Genomic DNA, 17,178 nt, shown 5'->3' on the forward strand with positions numbered 1-17,178 from the left:
GCACACAGACACAACCTTGTATTTGCAGTGATGCCCTTTCTAATCAAGCCTCTGGGCCTCTGCAGGCCCTGGTTGTTTGTCATCAAGTCACCCCTAATAACCCAGCGTGCTGCTCATACATACTAAACAGAGTGTTAAACAACAGTGCATTTAGCCCTCCAAAAACAATGACACAATTAAATCAATCAGCCAGCATGGATAAGGGGCAAGACTCCATTGTTCTTGTCCATAAGCAGTCAGTTTGCTCTGAAAGTCACATGAGATTTGAAAAGCTAGCTCCAGCATAATCACGCCTTGCTCCGTTTAATAATCTCACTGAGGCATTTTAATTATGAGGAGAAACAACAAATAAAGTTACAGCTTTTCTTTTTTTGCCCCGGGTCTCAGTGGGATTGTGGTGGATCTATTGTGTTGAGTGTGTGAGTAAAATATTCATCATTGGTTTATGAATGTTTTTGTTTGTTTGCTTTGCTCTGTGTTCTAAATCCTCATAGATGGGTGGAGGAAGCTGCATGGTGCATCTCTTAATTGTCTCACCCAAACACTATGCTGTCTTGTGGCTTAGCTATGAAGTTTGTGATATGTCATTTATATTTCCAACCTGTTCTATGTGTAGAAGCTAAAATACTTGTGCAGCAGGTTATATATTGTACTGCAGAGACAGGATGTGTGGTTAAGCCATATCCTTTCTATACATTGTTACAATGACAGAATGTCAGAATATATAACACTACCATAGTGTTATCAACCTCCGCATGGGTTTGGCTGGAGTCTATAGTCATTATGTAACAGTTTTTTGTATCTTTAGCTCAGTGTGTGTGTGTGTGTGTGTGTGTGTGCAATGTGTGCTTTAGATGTCCTAGATGTTCCATCCACCCTCCTATAATTTACTGCCATGACTGGCACCAGGTTCCCCTCCTCCATGCAGGCCCAGTAAAACTTTATGACGTGGCCCTTCACACACATTGGCAGCAACACATACACATATACACACACACACACTCACACACACACATAACTATAGACATTCTCACATTAACACATACGCAAACACTTACGCACACGGCTACCAAAGGCGAGATGGCATCGGCAGGGCATCCCCTGGCCTGGCACAGCACCCAGTTTCTGACTCCGTCTTTTGTCACTTGCCCATGAAAAGCACTGATGTCTGCTCACATCTGGGTGAGAGACCAGCGCCGAGAGCGCTTGTGTTCCACAGCCACGCTCAGAAGAGACTGCTAGCGCCCCGGTGTGAGGACCGCTGAGGAATTTACAAATTGACTGCAGCTCAGGGTGGAGAGGGTGTTTTAAGGAGAAGCTGCATCTTCATTTTGTGCGTCCTCACAGAGCTTGGCTTTCATGGGAAGCAGGAACAAGGGTGTCTGAGCATTTCTCATCATTTCTAAGATGTCAGTATCGTAGTGACTTGCCATATCATCACATCAAAGGATGGGATTTAAAAAGCCCAATTGGGAAGATCAGTCCAAGCAAATTAGTAACCAGTTTAAGCTTTTCATATTATAAAAAAAAAAGCAGGTCACGTCCCACTTTTTTGGACCCGCAAGAAAACGCTTTGATATCTGACCATCTGTGTCTATATCTCTTTTTTCTTTCTTCCTCTTTTTCCCTGCCTTTTTCTCTTCTACAACCCATCACTTCTCTCTCTGACCACTGTTTACTCCTCTCAATCCTCCCTCTTCATCTCTCTCTCTGTTCTCTCTTCTCTGTTTTTATCCACTTTTCTCCAGAGGATACTCTAAAGCTCCACAACGGCCCGACGAAAAACAGCTACATGGAGCAGAGTTTCCACGGCCTCAACCCAGTGCTCAACATCCCAGTGAGCCTGGGCTATGTGGAGCAGGCCAAGAGAAACGCTGCGCTGACGGGCTCCGAGCTGGAGCGCTGGCTGGACAGCCTGGTGGGCGAGCTGTGGGAGGCGGCCGACATCTGCGCCGTGGGCCCGACCGCCTGCCCTGTCATGCAGGCCTGCCCCAAGACACCTTGGAGCTCCCTGAGCCCGGACCCCAAGTCCCAGCTGGGAGCGCCACGCCCCGACGGGCGCATCAGGTAGCACGGTCTCCAGCAGGACAGGAGGCCAAGGCACAGGAGATTCTCTTTCGATTTTATTTATTTATGGGGTTTGTTGCAAGTTTGGGTGGGCGGGTGGAGGGATGTGTGGTCGGGGTGTTCCTCCTCTATTACAGAAGAAGAGGAAAACAAAAGAAACACAGATTTTTCTTTTTAATTGATGAGAAACCGAGGAGAATGATTTTGAGACCCTCCCACAGGGTTCCTCTGTTTTAGGGGATTACTGCTGGCTTTGCAATTTCAGTTTCTCAGTGTATTTATTTTCATCTCATGGCTGCGTTTTACTGTGATCAAACGTTGCAATTTTAAGCATTTAGTTTGCTGCTGAATGAAAGAGTACTTATGAAGTCAGCTTTTAGTGCGCTGCGCAGGGCACAGCGGCCCTGTGAGGGTGAAATAGGATTTTTGACACTGATAGTGGACCAAGTTCTGCTCTCAAAGGCCTTAGCTTTAAGACCTATGTATAAGGAGGTAGCCTGGTACTGATGTAAATGATGTGCCTCATGAACAATAAGACAAAATCTGAACGTTGAGATACACCCAAACAGCTGAAAAGAGTATTATTTTGATATGACTCAAATGCAGCACCATTAAAAGCAAAGTTCCCAGTGTATATGAAGAAATTAAAAAAAAAAAAATAGTGATTTTAGCAATGCTTAAGCTGACAAATTAAAAACTCTGAGCCTCACTACGCAGTATTCTAGCAATCGCTCAGTGATTCAGTGCTTAAACTTTATAAATCAGTCGAGGAAATCAGTAACAGCAGCACAACTTCAGACATTCAGTCAGTGCCTGATCAGGATGTGGAAATGCTGTGGCTGGGCAAAACATCTGCCCAGTTACTGTCGGTAAATATGGAGTCGTCTGCAAATATAGGGGCCTTTTCAGAGTAACTGAAACTACTTGGATTATATTAGAAATTTAGTGTAAACATTTAGCGTTCCAAGTGCATCATTGCTTCATTTATGGTTATTGTAGATTACTATTTCTACATCTAACATCCAGTCATTGTGCTTTTCTTTTATGAAACAAAACCAGATGTTGTGACAGACAGAGCATCAAGAAAGACTTGTTTTGTCCATCGTGGTCTCTCACCAACTAGCCTCAAACTTGAAACCGAATTATCTCAAGCTGTCCTTATTAAGTCTCATTCTTCCTTTTCAATCTCATCTTGTTCTTTTCTTCCTTCTCTTTTTTAATGACACTTTATGTTGCACGTAATTATACAAGAAGTCTCAAAATTGTGTGAATGGCGAAGTGAGTCCATGAGTCGCTATTTATTTATAAGTTTATATAAACACAGATATTTTAGTCAATGACTAAATAACTACCACGCTGCCTTGGCAGCATGAAAAATATTTTTTTGTAAAGAAAACTGCCTTTATTTACAAAGGCCAACACCCCAAACTTATACTGTACCTTTTTACGGCCCGCACCTGTGTGTTAGTCAGTGTTGTCCTGTCTGAATAGATCTTCTTGTCTTGGTTTCCTACACGGCTGTTTGCCAAGTGCATCACAAGAGGAAGCCGCCCTGACTTCTGAGGTCAGAAGTCAGCTACCTAACAACCTCACCAAACAGAGAAGGTGAACAAAAACACTCCTCACAAAGAACACATTGGACAACTTCTGGATCAGGAGAGAAACTGTGCATTTCGGTGTTGTGCGGCTCTCGTCAGTTTCGGAATGATAGTGAACGATAGTGATCTTCATGCTGTGACAATAATGTGCAATTTCAAGTGACTATTATATTGTATCTTGATTGCAAATGCATAATTTATTGGATCAGGTCCGAGGCACCTTTTCACCTAAGTCGACATGTGAAGTACCTTTGCTGCCATCAAGACAATCTATCATAGATTCAACTTGATCCCCTTGTTTCGTTATGGCTAGCACTGCACCGCCCTACATCCTGAACAAGAGGTATGGTCACATATTTGTTTGAGTTTTAAATCAGTCTCATCGGAAGCCAATTAAGGGTTCAATCTGTGATTGTCAACATTATTTAGCTGCCACATGAGCTAAGTGAGTGTTTTTGCAAAGGCTAATCAAAAGTCATTACTGTTCATTAATGTCAAGTTCACCTTGCCTCTCTGCCGGATGTGTCTATCCTAATCGGTATCACTTCCTCTCTCTCAAATCTTAACTGCTTTTTGGGGTTGGGTTACAAAGGACAATTTTGTTGTTGATTGGCTGGCTTCTGTCGCCCGGCAGTGTGCCCCGTCTTTGAACTTAAAACGCCACCGTGCTCAGAACACGTACTTCACACAATTGCATATTATTCTGTAAGTTCAGTGATAATTTTGGAGAAAGGTGAATTAAATAAATGTAATTCAGTGTGAAAGTCCTATTTTGTAACAAATGATTAACGATGAAGAAAATGTACATAGGTATTTTGTATTGAAAAATTGTTTAAAAGGTATTGTATATATAAATACAGATGTGACAAAATGATTATGACATTGAATTATTAAGAGTTTTTGAAGTGTCAATAATTGGGCACAAAGAGTGAATTAATGGTGTTTATTGATCCAAGTACATAACGTGTTTCAGTGTTTTGGACAGATGTGACCACAAGCTTGTCCTATATGCCTCTCAGAGAAAAATCTCATGCCAGATTGTTGTTGTTCTTGCTGGAATGTATTGTTGAGCAACTGTTGCACAAATTTCTCTGAACTGATGTTTCCCCTGTTGTTTTTCCGGGGAGGCTCTGTGCCTTAGCTGACTTTTAGACCCTTCTCTGTCCGTCAAAAGAAATCCTTATTTCATCATTTTGTTTTGACTTTTTACCTTATGTGAAGAATACCATGAGTCTGTCTGAGTGATTCAATGGTACCGTAACACCAAAAAGATGTCTGCTGTTGTATATATCATGCCTTCTGTCTTTATTAGCTTTTATTTTCTTCCCTTTTGGGGGGATTTATTTTGTTTTAATTGATTGGCTTGTTTTACTTTTCTCTGACTGCTTTTTGGAAATAAAATTCTATGGAAAAACAGCCTTTAATGGAGTCCGTGCTACAGCAGTTATATTCTAGTCATCTTGTTATGGTACTTAACAAACCGGCAGGCCTATTGATTCATCTTTCCTCACTAAGTCCTTACTCTATTACTCCCTTGCTACTTGGTAAATATGCACTGCTTCTCAGATATGAATTAAAGCCCCAATCCATTTAATTTGGTAATATAATGCATTTAATATGGTAGTATATTTGCATTCACCCACTGGGATCATTAAACTTTAATCTTAATTTATCCTTTTAAATTTTAGTGATACTTCCTTGGAGAAAGCTTTTTTTAAAAAAAAAAAAAAAAAAAAAAAAACATTCATGACCTTGTAGAAGTCAAAATAGCGGACCTTCATACTTCATGGCTTATAGAACAATGCAAGCCCAGCGTTTCGAGACAAACCGTCTCATGTCAAAAAAGACATTTTCCCCTCCAAAACAATTTATGTTGACTTGAATGTTTTCGAGCTGACCTTCAAAGTCGTATCTCTACGCCGTGTCTCACAGTTGGAAGTCATTTTAGGCTTTAACCATCACTTCATCCCTTAAGTATTTTCCTTAGACAAGCTGAGGTAGTCAAACTGTTAACTGCGGGTACATCTAGTTGTTCCCATATGTTTTCCACCAGCTTTGCCTCAACAACTGTCCTCTAACAGGGATTCTCACCCAAACCTGCCTCCGTCTAGCAAAAACTGTGCTCTAATCTGTTGTTACAGGGAACATTAACTCATTTCAGATGGATCAGTGACTTCCAATAGTCTTATCAATCCAAATAAACACACATACAATATAAACATATAGCAATTACACATGCCAAAACATACAGCCATGTGCAAAACGTGACTCAGAGCACATGGCATCTTAAACCAAAATCAGAGATTCGCCACCGACTGTAGATGTTGAGTGACACAAATCTTTTTGTTTCAATCTTTTATATGTGTGTGTGTGTGTGTGTGTGTGTGTGTGGTGATTATGTGTGCAATCCCCCAGTGGCTCCCCCACACAAGGCAGCACTGTTGAGTCTTTGACAGGCCGAGATCAAAGGAACACTACAGGACCAACAGATCCTAACTACTGTCCCATAAGACCCGGGACAGGCAGCCTAATTAGTCCTGGCTTATTATGATGTGTGCCGAGTTGGTGAACGTGTGTGTGTATGTAGTGTGTGTGTGTGTGTGTGTGTGTGTGTGTGTGTGTGTTCTGAGTGAACGGATGAGATCGTGCCTGAATGAGAAAACAGTGTGTGTAAATGTGTGTGTGTGTTAACAAAGACTGTTAGATCTGAAAGGAAACTTGCTCTCGTTCCTCTGCAGTCTGCTACAGATGAATAATCCCTCATCCCTAGCAGGTCATATTACAATTGTTTGACTGCAGCATGAAAAACTAAAAGCCATCCCGCTGATGGTGAGAAAATGACACAGATTAATGACAGATAAACACTCTGACCATCATTTTCAGCTTTTAACCTCAGCTTGCTCCATGCGGCTCCATCAGTTATCAGCTCTGTACTACAGTACTCTGTATTGTCTGTAACACAGGGATCCAGCCCATCACAAGCAGGGAGAATGATATACCGCTCGATATATTAAAGTTTAACATCCCGCCAGCCCTTTATGTGAAAGATTAACTCATTGAGTGGTTTATATTTCAGCGTTTCTCAGTGGTGTACCGTGGCTTTAACTGTTACAACTTGAATAAAATGATGGATGATAAACAACTTTTATCATTCTCAGTTACATTCTGTTTTCTTTGCCCTATTCGAGGTCAGGGTGCCATCAGGATTTGACAACATTTGCGATTTGGCCACAATAGCAGGCGCAGACGGATCCTCCTATTAGAAATCGGTGATATTAAAGCCAGATCAATATCCAGTGGCAATCAAAATTATTCCTGGAATGCCTCTAATTTCACTCATTCATAATAATATGTGCCCTTTCTTTGTTGGATATGGACTTTTACGCATAACTTGTTTTAAGAAGCAAATAATTTAATGTTTCATCTTGTACGAAATCTCGTGAGTTTGGGATTCCAACATTCTGGCAGGACAGAGTACCGTTCTTAGATAGCTATAGTTTTTTTATGCATCTGACAATCAGCAGCCTAAACACACGGAGCAGAATGAGGGGATAAACCTGATAATAACTAACTATAACTAGCTGAGACACAAAAGACATGTTGCTTCCAGAGAGCCAATATTATTCAGACTCTAACAAAGACGAGCTCTGCTAGCTGTCAATCCTCTGAAAAGCCTTTTTGCCTTTGAAACAATGAAGAATCTCCCTGTGGCTTGGAGGCATTTAACCATGAAGCTATCAGCCGAGTCGAGCGTCAAGCTGAGCAGCAGCACACCAGCAGACTTTTCTTCTGTCTGTCCATAGATAAACCAACAACTCATTTAACCAACGTCCTTTTTGTCAAAATGCAAAATGCCTTGTCTCCTCCTGATACTGTGTTTTCTATCTCCACCTTGCCTCCCCTGACTGATTGAAATCATACACCATTTACTCCTTTCGTTCCAATTAAATTACATCATTAGCAGAGCCCATCATACCAAGAATAGACACATGAACTTAATTTCTGCCCTGGTGTGTACCTGATGTGTACTCAAAACCACATTTCAAAACAAAACCACTTTACCTTACACTCTTGCGCAGTGCAAATGTCTGCCTTCACCATTAATACTAAAGCATGGCTGGTGAGGAGGCATGTAGAACCTCGCTTAACCCGTTAATGTCCACAGTGGAATTTTTCAATTTCCTTTACAGCACTTAAAGCACAAGCTGAGCTGAGATGAAATTTTTCATATCAGTCAAAGTATGCACTACCACAAACGTCTGGTCACATGAAGTTGCTTATTTTTTTTTATTTTTCACAAACACTGTTGTGGAAGAACTGGTTGCTCTATTCACATGTTGAGAAAAAAAAAAAAAAAAAAAAAAAAAAAAACATTATGCACTTAATGACCAGATAGACTCAAGTAAGAATTAACTTTATAAAAGATTTTCCACTGCGTGTTTAGGGGAAAATGATGAGAAATGTAAATCCATGACCATGAGTTTCCATGCATTTCTATGGGTTTATGGGCATGGCTAATGACCTCTGTTCATTTGTGAGGGCTCCCAACCACCAACTCTCTCTCTCATACACACAGACACACACACACATAATAATGTATGATTTATGTCAAAGTAACAACTTTAAATAAATTAATAAATGAATGAATTTAAATAAAATAAATATTATTAAGTTCAATTACAATGTTATTTTTATTTTCTTGGATTTTCATACCAAAATCCCATGACTTTCACTGTCCAGCATATTTTAGTGGTTACCTAATCAGTTTGCGCTCATTAACATTCCTTACCGATAATGCCATCACAGATTTTGAACATCCCCCTCTTTGCGCATGCCACCAAAAAAAAAAAAAAAAAAAAATCCACAACTACTTTTAACATTCATCACTACTTTTATCAGTAAAATGGAGTGGCAACATGGTGTGCTGGTGCATTTTGTGTGTTCACACCCTGTTTGCTACATGGTCACATCCTGGTGGCTGTAAATAATTTGGAGGACCTGGCATTTGTGATAGCTCCATTTCACAGTGGACTGATTCATCCGCTGCACCAGCTAAACGACGGCCCTCGCCGCCTCTCTGCCTCCACGTGTTCAGGTCCTACCTGCCCACGTTAGAACAATCCCGTCTACAGCATTCAGCTCCATTCAAATGCTATTTCCGTTCGACTTGAAAATCTACTGAGGGTGGCGAGACACTCAAGTTGACATGAGAATCGAGCTGAACCTTGGATTGCTACCATTAGCTACCGTAACAGCCCACTATCAATAGCCACTAAGAGATTCAAATGCAATGGAAATGACTAGAACTCCATCACAAGCAGCCAATAATGACACTTATCTCTCCTATCTTCCTTCCAGTGGATAGAATAACGACATCATCTTTCAGGACCGACTCAAACTTGAAAGCCCTGTGCTGTTATATATGCCTTTGCAATTCCTCCTCCCCACCCTAACAGCATGTTCCTGCCACACCGTGGAGAATACAGCAGACACCCCAGCATGTACGCTGATCATCCAGTCAGAGACAAACACCTACAGCATTAAAGCTTTATTGCGAGCTCCTCCACATTCCACAAGTCCAGCGGTGACTTTTACAGCCAAGCCAGTATACTTCCAGCCAGGCAGAAGAAGGGGGAGAACATGTTTGCAGACTGATGCGAGTGTTAAATATTTCATCACCAGCTCACAGACAAGAGACAGGGAAACAGGGGATGTAGCGAGGCTGGGCGCGAGACGCTCCAGGAGTAGCAGAGAGGGGTGACAGGTTGGCACTGGTGTTACATGAGGAGGTGTCTGGAAACAGCCGCGATCGGCCTGATAACAATGCCAGAAACATTAAGAGCAAGAAGTGGGCTAAGGCCACCGAGCACACAGATCAGTGAACCAGGGGAAAGCATCCGCCGAGGCTCCACTTACACCTGCTGGTACAAGGTGTGTGAGTGGTAGGGGGTCTGCAGGAGCAGAGATTTTACTCACACAGACAACGTGGCCACGGACAGGCAAACCTGATTAGGAATAATGCAAGTTTGCACACAGCAGACATACATATATGCATGGAGCAGAGGGATGGAAGATGTCCTGATGCCTGTGAGTCTACATAAAATCCACCAAGTGTGGAGAAAGTGTTCAAACAGTCAGTGGACTGAATTCCAGGTTTCTCTAAAGAGATTCAGCCTCATCTGTCAGGTTCTATCACGGTAGCTGATTCGATACTATCCATACTTTTCTGTTTCTGAAACCAAAACCATGAAATTCACTGGAAAACCACTGAGGAAAATCCGTGGTAAGGTTGTACCCCCTACATCCTCGTAATTCACCCACAAGAGAGGAGTAGCTTAGGAGCAGAGTTGGCCATGTGCAGCCCGTTCAGGCCCGGTCCAGGCAGCCCACAGTGTTCACCGTCAATCACACTCATCTCTGCGTGGAAAAGTTTATACATGCATCATCACAATGGCACTACAGGAATTCTTGGGCCATCTAAAACTTCCGCATTAATACCCAAGGAAGTTACTTTTCATATTGATCCTCTGTCTCCAGGAGCGGTGAAGGCTAGACTGCAGAGTTATGTTTCCCAGACCAGGGATCATTAACCAGGGTGAGAAGACTTATAGCAGCTACACTGTCTGGACTGTTGTGCACTATGTTAAACCAGAGGCTTGCAGATACAGCATATGACACCATGTCGACACCAACAGAGTTATCATTTGTGCTGTGCAGGTTATATTACCATTATAAGCGGAGGCTGCCACTAACTGTCCATATCCTGACCTGGACAGGAACAGGATAATTATCTTGGTGGAATATTAATCAACACCGGGAACAAATACAAGAGTCTGAACATTATGCAGGGCTGTATTTACATTATCTATTATGTTAAAGCTTTATCTTTAACAGGTTTGGCCCACAGACTATCACTGCATTGAGTTGCACTCATAAGTCAGAAGGTTCAGAGGCAGTGTCTCCGAGCTCCAATCTAAATGCATTCTAGTGAAAAGCCTGGAAATAAACTTGGACCTGCACATTGACACTGACTCACCAAATTACTTCTGGAGAAAGCTATAGCAGTTCAAAACTATGGTAATTATGTGGTAACATTGTCGTGGCATGCGAGGTCTGCCTATCATTTACGTATATCTTAAAAAGCCATACATCAGGCTGTGCTTTTATGATAGGCCAACTTTTTGAGCGATATATTTTTGAACTAATTATAAGGGACCTTCCACGACTACACACCACCACACGCCCAGGACCAATTTTAGTTTTTTTCTTGTGCAGGAAATATGAAATCTGAACACATATCCAGCCAAAGAGATCACATTTAACCATCAGGTATGAACACGCCACACTGCTTTTCTGGTTTGCAAATTTCAGTGATTGAGGTCCCATGAAATGACAGGTCTGACAAACAAACAGTTTAGCAGCTACCATTCCCCATTCTGGCAACTTTCATGTAGAAACACTGAGCAGAAATCGGCAAATATGTTACAACAATGACAACTCTCATAAATATATATATAAAAAAATAATAATAATAAAAGGTCTAACTGAGTTTTATCATGGCAATTTGATGCACATGGATTTTTGTTTACTACTCACTGTGTGCCACCATGCTGCTGTGATTTGATCGATCTTGCCCCACATCTGACTCAAAATTCCAAGTTGGGTATTAATGCTGAAGTTTTAGCTTTTCAAGTCGAGCTTTTCATTCCAGCTGGGGATCTTTTTTCTTTCGAGTACAGTGGAAGGCAGCTTATCTACTATGCCAGTCATTTTGAACTAACATCCTTCTAAGAATAGGAAACTCTACTCATAAGACTAGCTGGATTCTGGCAGCTAACTATACTGGGCAAATATATTAATAAATAATATAATAATAAACTACCTGAAAATGTGGAGTTACAGGCCTCCACATTCTTCCATTTGTTTTCAAGTGTTTCTTTAATGTGGAATTTGTAAAATGATACATGTCCGTCCATTAACTGAGTGTGGCATCAGCTCAAAATGGCCTTTGTGGGAGTCGTGTGGACTGTGGTGGAGTTAGTGTTTCACTAGAAATATATGTTAAGTCTCTGAGTCAAGTTGAAATCCAAATTTATTGGCTAAAGAATGAAGCAAACTGCAAAAAGGCAATAACAACAATAGCTATCCAGAGAAAATAACATCACGAAATCAACATCAGTGATGCACAATCTGTGTCTACATGGCTACTGATGAGAGATGCACAAGTGAGCATGTCAAAAAAGCAGACACAGTGAGAATATGTGTGTGTCCAGTCAAGCATCCACAAGCAGAATGCAAACGGAGCACGCCATCCTCCTGTCATGGCGGCTGTCCCGCAATGCATTGTGCATTTTCCACAATGCATTGCCCCCTTCACCTACAAACCAGCTACGAAGAGCATTCTCTGTTGAGAGCAGAAATCGCTTCTTCAGTGGAGAGGGGGTAGAAGCTGCAGGCGACTGTGACAATACAAAACCCAATATAGCAGATTGTACGGTGGGGGAAAAAAGCTATACACCTGTAAAAATGTCACTGTATATTAGACTTAAATACTTGTACAGAAAATAGACAAGGAGTCGTTTTATTGTAAACAGGTTTTATCCTGAAGCAAAAGCAGATGCGTATTTTCTCAAGCTCATTACCTAGCCTTGCTCTGCTGAATTAACACATTTGCATTATCCAGGCCCACACTAATACAGCCATTGATTCACTTAGAGCAGAGAGCCCGAGGCCGATTTTAAAATGCTGATCAGCTGTGTGTTTGAGTAAAGTTGTACAGTGGAAATAAGAAGGTAGAGGAGCGGGTTTAGGAAAAGCCAGGGAGACTGAGAGGTGGAGACACCGAGACCGGGACGGGGTGAGATTGCAGGCAAAGGCAGAGGAGTTGAAGTTGGGGGGGATAGGAGGGGGGATTTGAAGCGAGGCAGGAGAGGAGAGCAAGTAAGAAAGAGACAGAGACAAGGAGACAGCTCCCAGCAGAACTCTAAAACAACAGCGTGTCTTGCTGACGGATGATGCGTGGAGGCTGGCTGGCCAGCCATGCGAACAACCCATTCCCTCCTGAACAAGCCTTCATAGAATAGGATCCACATCAGCACACAGACAGCGAGGAGAGGAGAGGAGAGGAGAGGAGAGGAGAGGAGAGGAGAGGAGAGAACGGAGGAGGTGACATGATAAGGGAAGCAGATCAGAGGAGAAGAAACAGGAGAAGGTGGGAGGTGAAGTGAATCAAAGACGCCGGGAAGATTTGAAAAGGGCAGTTAAGCAGACTTTCTCAATTATTCATCTGGAAATCAATACAAGCACCACACTGCAGCAGCAGCAGCGATGAGGGACGTTGGAGAAAGAAAATCTGAGGAGGAGAGGTGGATGACGGAATCTCCAGTGATCCAGATTTATTTTGTGCTAAATTATTTAGCCATTGAAGGTTATGACTGCAATATCCAAACAGTCTTATGGTGCTACGCCAGCAGCCGTCCCAGATATGCAGTGTTACTCAAAGAATCTCTGAGCAAAGGAAGTTAATATTTTGTAAGGTCAGATTGCCCTAATAGCTATGTTATTGCAGATGTGCACTGGAGACAGAGTTTACAGTCACTAAATAAAGCTGCTTGAGTGCTGGTCAAAGAATTTGCTCTTAAATTACTTGCCTGGTTTGGGAAAACATTTTACAATAAAAGTTTCAGTAACAGAGTAACCACTAAGGCTACAACGTCTGTATATTTTCATTCTCAACTGATTATTTTTGGGATTATCCCTGAAACTCTGGTCTGTTTTTTTTTTCTTGCAAATTTCCCTGTAAATAGCTTCAAAGAAAAGAAAATTTCTTTTTTCCCAATATCTTTCAACAATGTCATGTACATACTCTATCTGCTGGTTGCTGGTCTTTGTTGAAGGTACATCACACTTCATTTCACTGAGTGAAGCATTCAAACCCAAGATACCATTGTGTTACAGCACCATTACATCAAATAGAGAATATCTACCCACCTTGTGTATAATTTTATCCACATTTCCCTGTAATTCAGCAGGACATACTTGTTATCTTTGAAATTAAGAATTTAAAAAGAAAGCTTTGTGGATTTGAGCAAAGCTTGGCAGCGCATCAGTGACAGTTCCACCCATGGGCCGAACAGTTGAAGAGGTTAATCAACTAATCATTTTGTCTATAAAATGTTGAATAAAATTTCAATTTCCCACAGCCAAAAGTAATCAAAATGCCTTTCTTATAGTCTCACCGGCTGCCAAAAAAAAAAGTATTACTTGTACAACAACATGAAAAGGAGAAAATTCTTTCATTCATTCAACCCTCAAGTATTTATACTCAAGAGATCACTGAGGAGTGAACCTGAATACCACAGTTTGCCAATAAAAATGATTCAAACTTTCCATTACGGAAGGGCAGTTTGATAGATGAATTAAAATAATGAAAATAATTAAACTCTAAAATAAAGCACAGCTTTGTAAAATTAGAGAGTAGAGGTTGGATTTAAGTTCAAATTTCTAAAATGGCCAAAAGATATAAGAGTATTGACTTTAAAGAGTAAAGAGCATGTATGACACTATGACTAGTGACTATTTACATATTAATTTGATACATTATTGTGATAATTAATTGATTATCAAAATTATAACTGATTTGTCAATTGACTAATTGATTTATTCAGTAATCGTTTTAGCACTAGTAACTACCTTCTTGAGCTGACCTTCCACAGTACACCGTCCCCTCTCGTTTTGAAGAGATATGTCTTGGATAGCCACAGACTTGTACACAAAGATGAAAGCAGCTGTTGAAGTGAAGGCAATATCATTTCTTTGTGATTAGATCAAACCATTAAACCTCCCAGCGTGTCAGATCCTCGCAGGGCTCTCCCTCTCCAAACTTCCTCTTTGCGCAGTGTATTTGTGGCCAGCGCGTTGGGCAGTGGCAGAGGCATGGAGGGACAGATCTCTTAAATGTCATGAAGACTGATGGTGGGTGTGTTAAAGTGTGGTGACATTACTGCCTCGACTCTCCCTCTTCCTAATTCAGGCTTGTCTGCCTTCCGCTCTGACATTTCACCGGCTGTGTTTACGTGGGACTCGCTTGGCCAAAATGTCACTCCAAGATTTATAGCTGTGAACAGTGACTGGTAAAGCAGAGAGAAGGTGTGGGCACCCAGGTATAGAGGGAGAGAGAGAGAGAGAGAGAGAAAGAGAGAGAGAGCAAATGAATTTTAGCCTTCGCTGATTCTTCACTCTCTCTCTTTTTTTAAACTTTTGTCTCCACTTCCTCCCCCGCTATCTACTGTCAACTCCTCTGTACTGTGAAATTTTCTTCCCCTCTGGTCTTTTTTCCCCTTTCAACAGAATCCCTTCTTATATTGTGGATTTTCTCTCTTCTCTTCTCTTCTCTTCTCTTCTCTTCTCTTCTCTTCTCTTTTCTTTTCTCTTCTCTTCTCTTCTCCTCGTCCACCTGTCTTCAAGACCTGATCTTATAAACTGACTGCACTCGACTGTCTTTTCATGTGCGTCATATTTTTTGATGGGCCCGGCGAGAGTGATGAGAGTGAAGTTGCGATCACAGCGTATCATTGTTCCAACTCAAACCCCTCGTCGTTCCCTCTGTTTCTCTTTGCCCAGATATGGTCCTTCGGGGAGGCTTGCAAGCCATAGGACAGGAAAATCTAAAGCTCACATTTACGATGCAACTTCGCTTTTGCTTTACACACTATTTTCCCCTCTTGTTAAATCAGTCTTGTAACATTCCAGGTTAACAAAATAAGATCTGACTAACAAAAAAAAAAAAAACAGTCTGTGGGAAAATGTGACGACCAAATGCCTGGTAGGAATGGATGTTTTTCTCTTTTTTTCATGGTTTCAATGTTATGAGTGTGTACCATTCAACTCTGCATGATGATTTCCTGCGAGACAACAAGTTACGTCTCAAGGGCATTTGTGTTTTATTGTTTTGTTTTTTACTTTATGGACTGCGTAAAAAATATCCTCTCTCCCTTGGTCCCACAGCATGCTGTGTGTGTCCCACATAAAGCAGTCAAAAGGAACAGCGGCCCTCGCCTATGTGCTTACTGTGTGTACACACATCATATGTCACCCAGCACTGAGTGTCATCACTGCATGCTGGGGACATCAACATCCTCCGTGGGAGCGGCTGTGCTGTATAATGTGTAGGATGCATCATTCCTCAACCACTGCGCCACGCACCGACCTCAAACCTCCTGCAATCTCTCAGCATGAGCAAGCGATCTGTCGAGCCTGCAAGGTGGTGCAACCAGTCTCACTAATACACTGTTTCTTTACGTTAGGAAATAAACCTGATTGATCGAAAACACCGTTATCATACGTGAGAATATAGAACTACACCAGTGCGATCTCATAGTATGTTGCTCCTGTGTGTTGCTGCATGCCTATTGTATTTCCATACTGCTGCGACCACAATACATGTCATGCTGCATGAAAGTGAAAATTAATCAGTTTTAGAGTGACATGTTTAATTTATTGTCTGTAGATTATGCATGGTTCAGATTATGTCTTGCAATGTGCCAGTGTGTGCTGAGTTCTTTTGCTAGTTGTCAGTGTGTCATTGCACTTACCTAAAAAAATTCATTCATTGATATGGCCAACAAATTATTATAATTCTTGTTGTTACTGACCCCTTGAACTCTTCATTCCCTCCTTACGTAGGCTCAAAGTTAGGGGGGAAAAATCCATATGTCACACACATACTGTATTCTGTATCTGCTGGTTGCTTCATTGAAGCCATGTCACATTTATATTGGATGAAATATTCAAACCAACGATAGGTTTTATGGCTGCACATTACACCAAATTGATTTTCTAGTCATTTTATACATTATTTTATTCACATTTCCCTGTAATTCAGCAGAACATATTTGGTATCTTTGGAAATCTTGGGATCTCCACTAGAATGCAACATAAAGCTCAGCGGGTTTGAACCAGCCTTGGCTGTGCAGCATCTATTTGAACAAAAGAAACTGGCAGGGTTGGATGGGCTGGGTTTTATTCATATTTTGATGCTATTATATATTTCTATTGTCCATACCATCCTGTTTCTGTTAAGCTCTATTACCAGATCGCCTGGCTGCCCTTGTTCCAGCCCTCTAAGTAAAACAGATACCTGATATCTGACATCATCCGAGACCAAGCCGTGTCCTCTTCGAGTGCTGTGAGCCTCCCTCCCGCTCCCCTTCCAGATCTCCTTCGCCCCCCCCGCCCACACCAGGCCCAGCTAGCTGCAGGCTCCTCTGCCAGTCCTGCCTCCTCTGCGCACTCGCAGGCCGAGCCAGTCATGATGAATGTGGAACAGGGCCCAGCCCGGCTCCTGCCATTACCCCCTGACAATTTATTACCCTTTATCTGTAGGCACAATTAACCCAGGCCCAGGAAATAGGGACTTATCAGTCCTTCATTACCAGGACCTGCCCATGTCCCCATCCCTCTCTGTCACCTGACACACACACACACACACACACACACACACACACACCATCTT

At 41.8% G+C, this 17,178-nt stretch overlaps 1 protein-coding gene across 1 annotated transcript in view; it reads left to right on the plus strand.

Moving 5' to 3' along the window:
- xylt1 (xylosyltransferase I) overlaps positions 1-5,075 on the plus strand; it is a 74,365-nt gene extending 69,290 nt beyond the window's left edge. The window contains exon 11 of the mRNA XM_030063870.1: positions 1,749-5,075. Within this exon, the coding sequence (XP_029919730.1) occupies positions 1,749-2,071 (323 nt within the window). The 3' untranslated portion in view covers positions 2,072-5,075. The remainder of the gene's footprint in view (positions 1-1,748) is intronic.
- Positions 5,076-17,178: the final 12,103 nt, after the last annotated feature.

Source organism: Myripristis murdjan, chromosome 1 (assembly GCF_902150065.1).
Source record: "Myripristis murdjan chromosome 1, fMyrMur1.1, whole genome shotgun sequence".
NCBI lineage: Eukaryota > Metazoa > Chordata > Actinopteri > Holocentriformes > Holocentridae > Myripristis > Myripristis murdjan.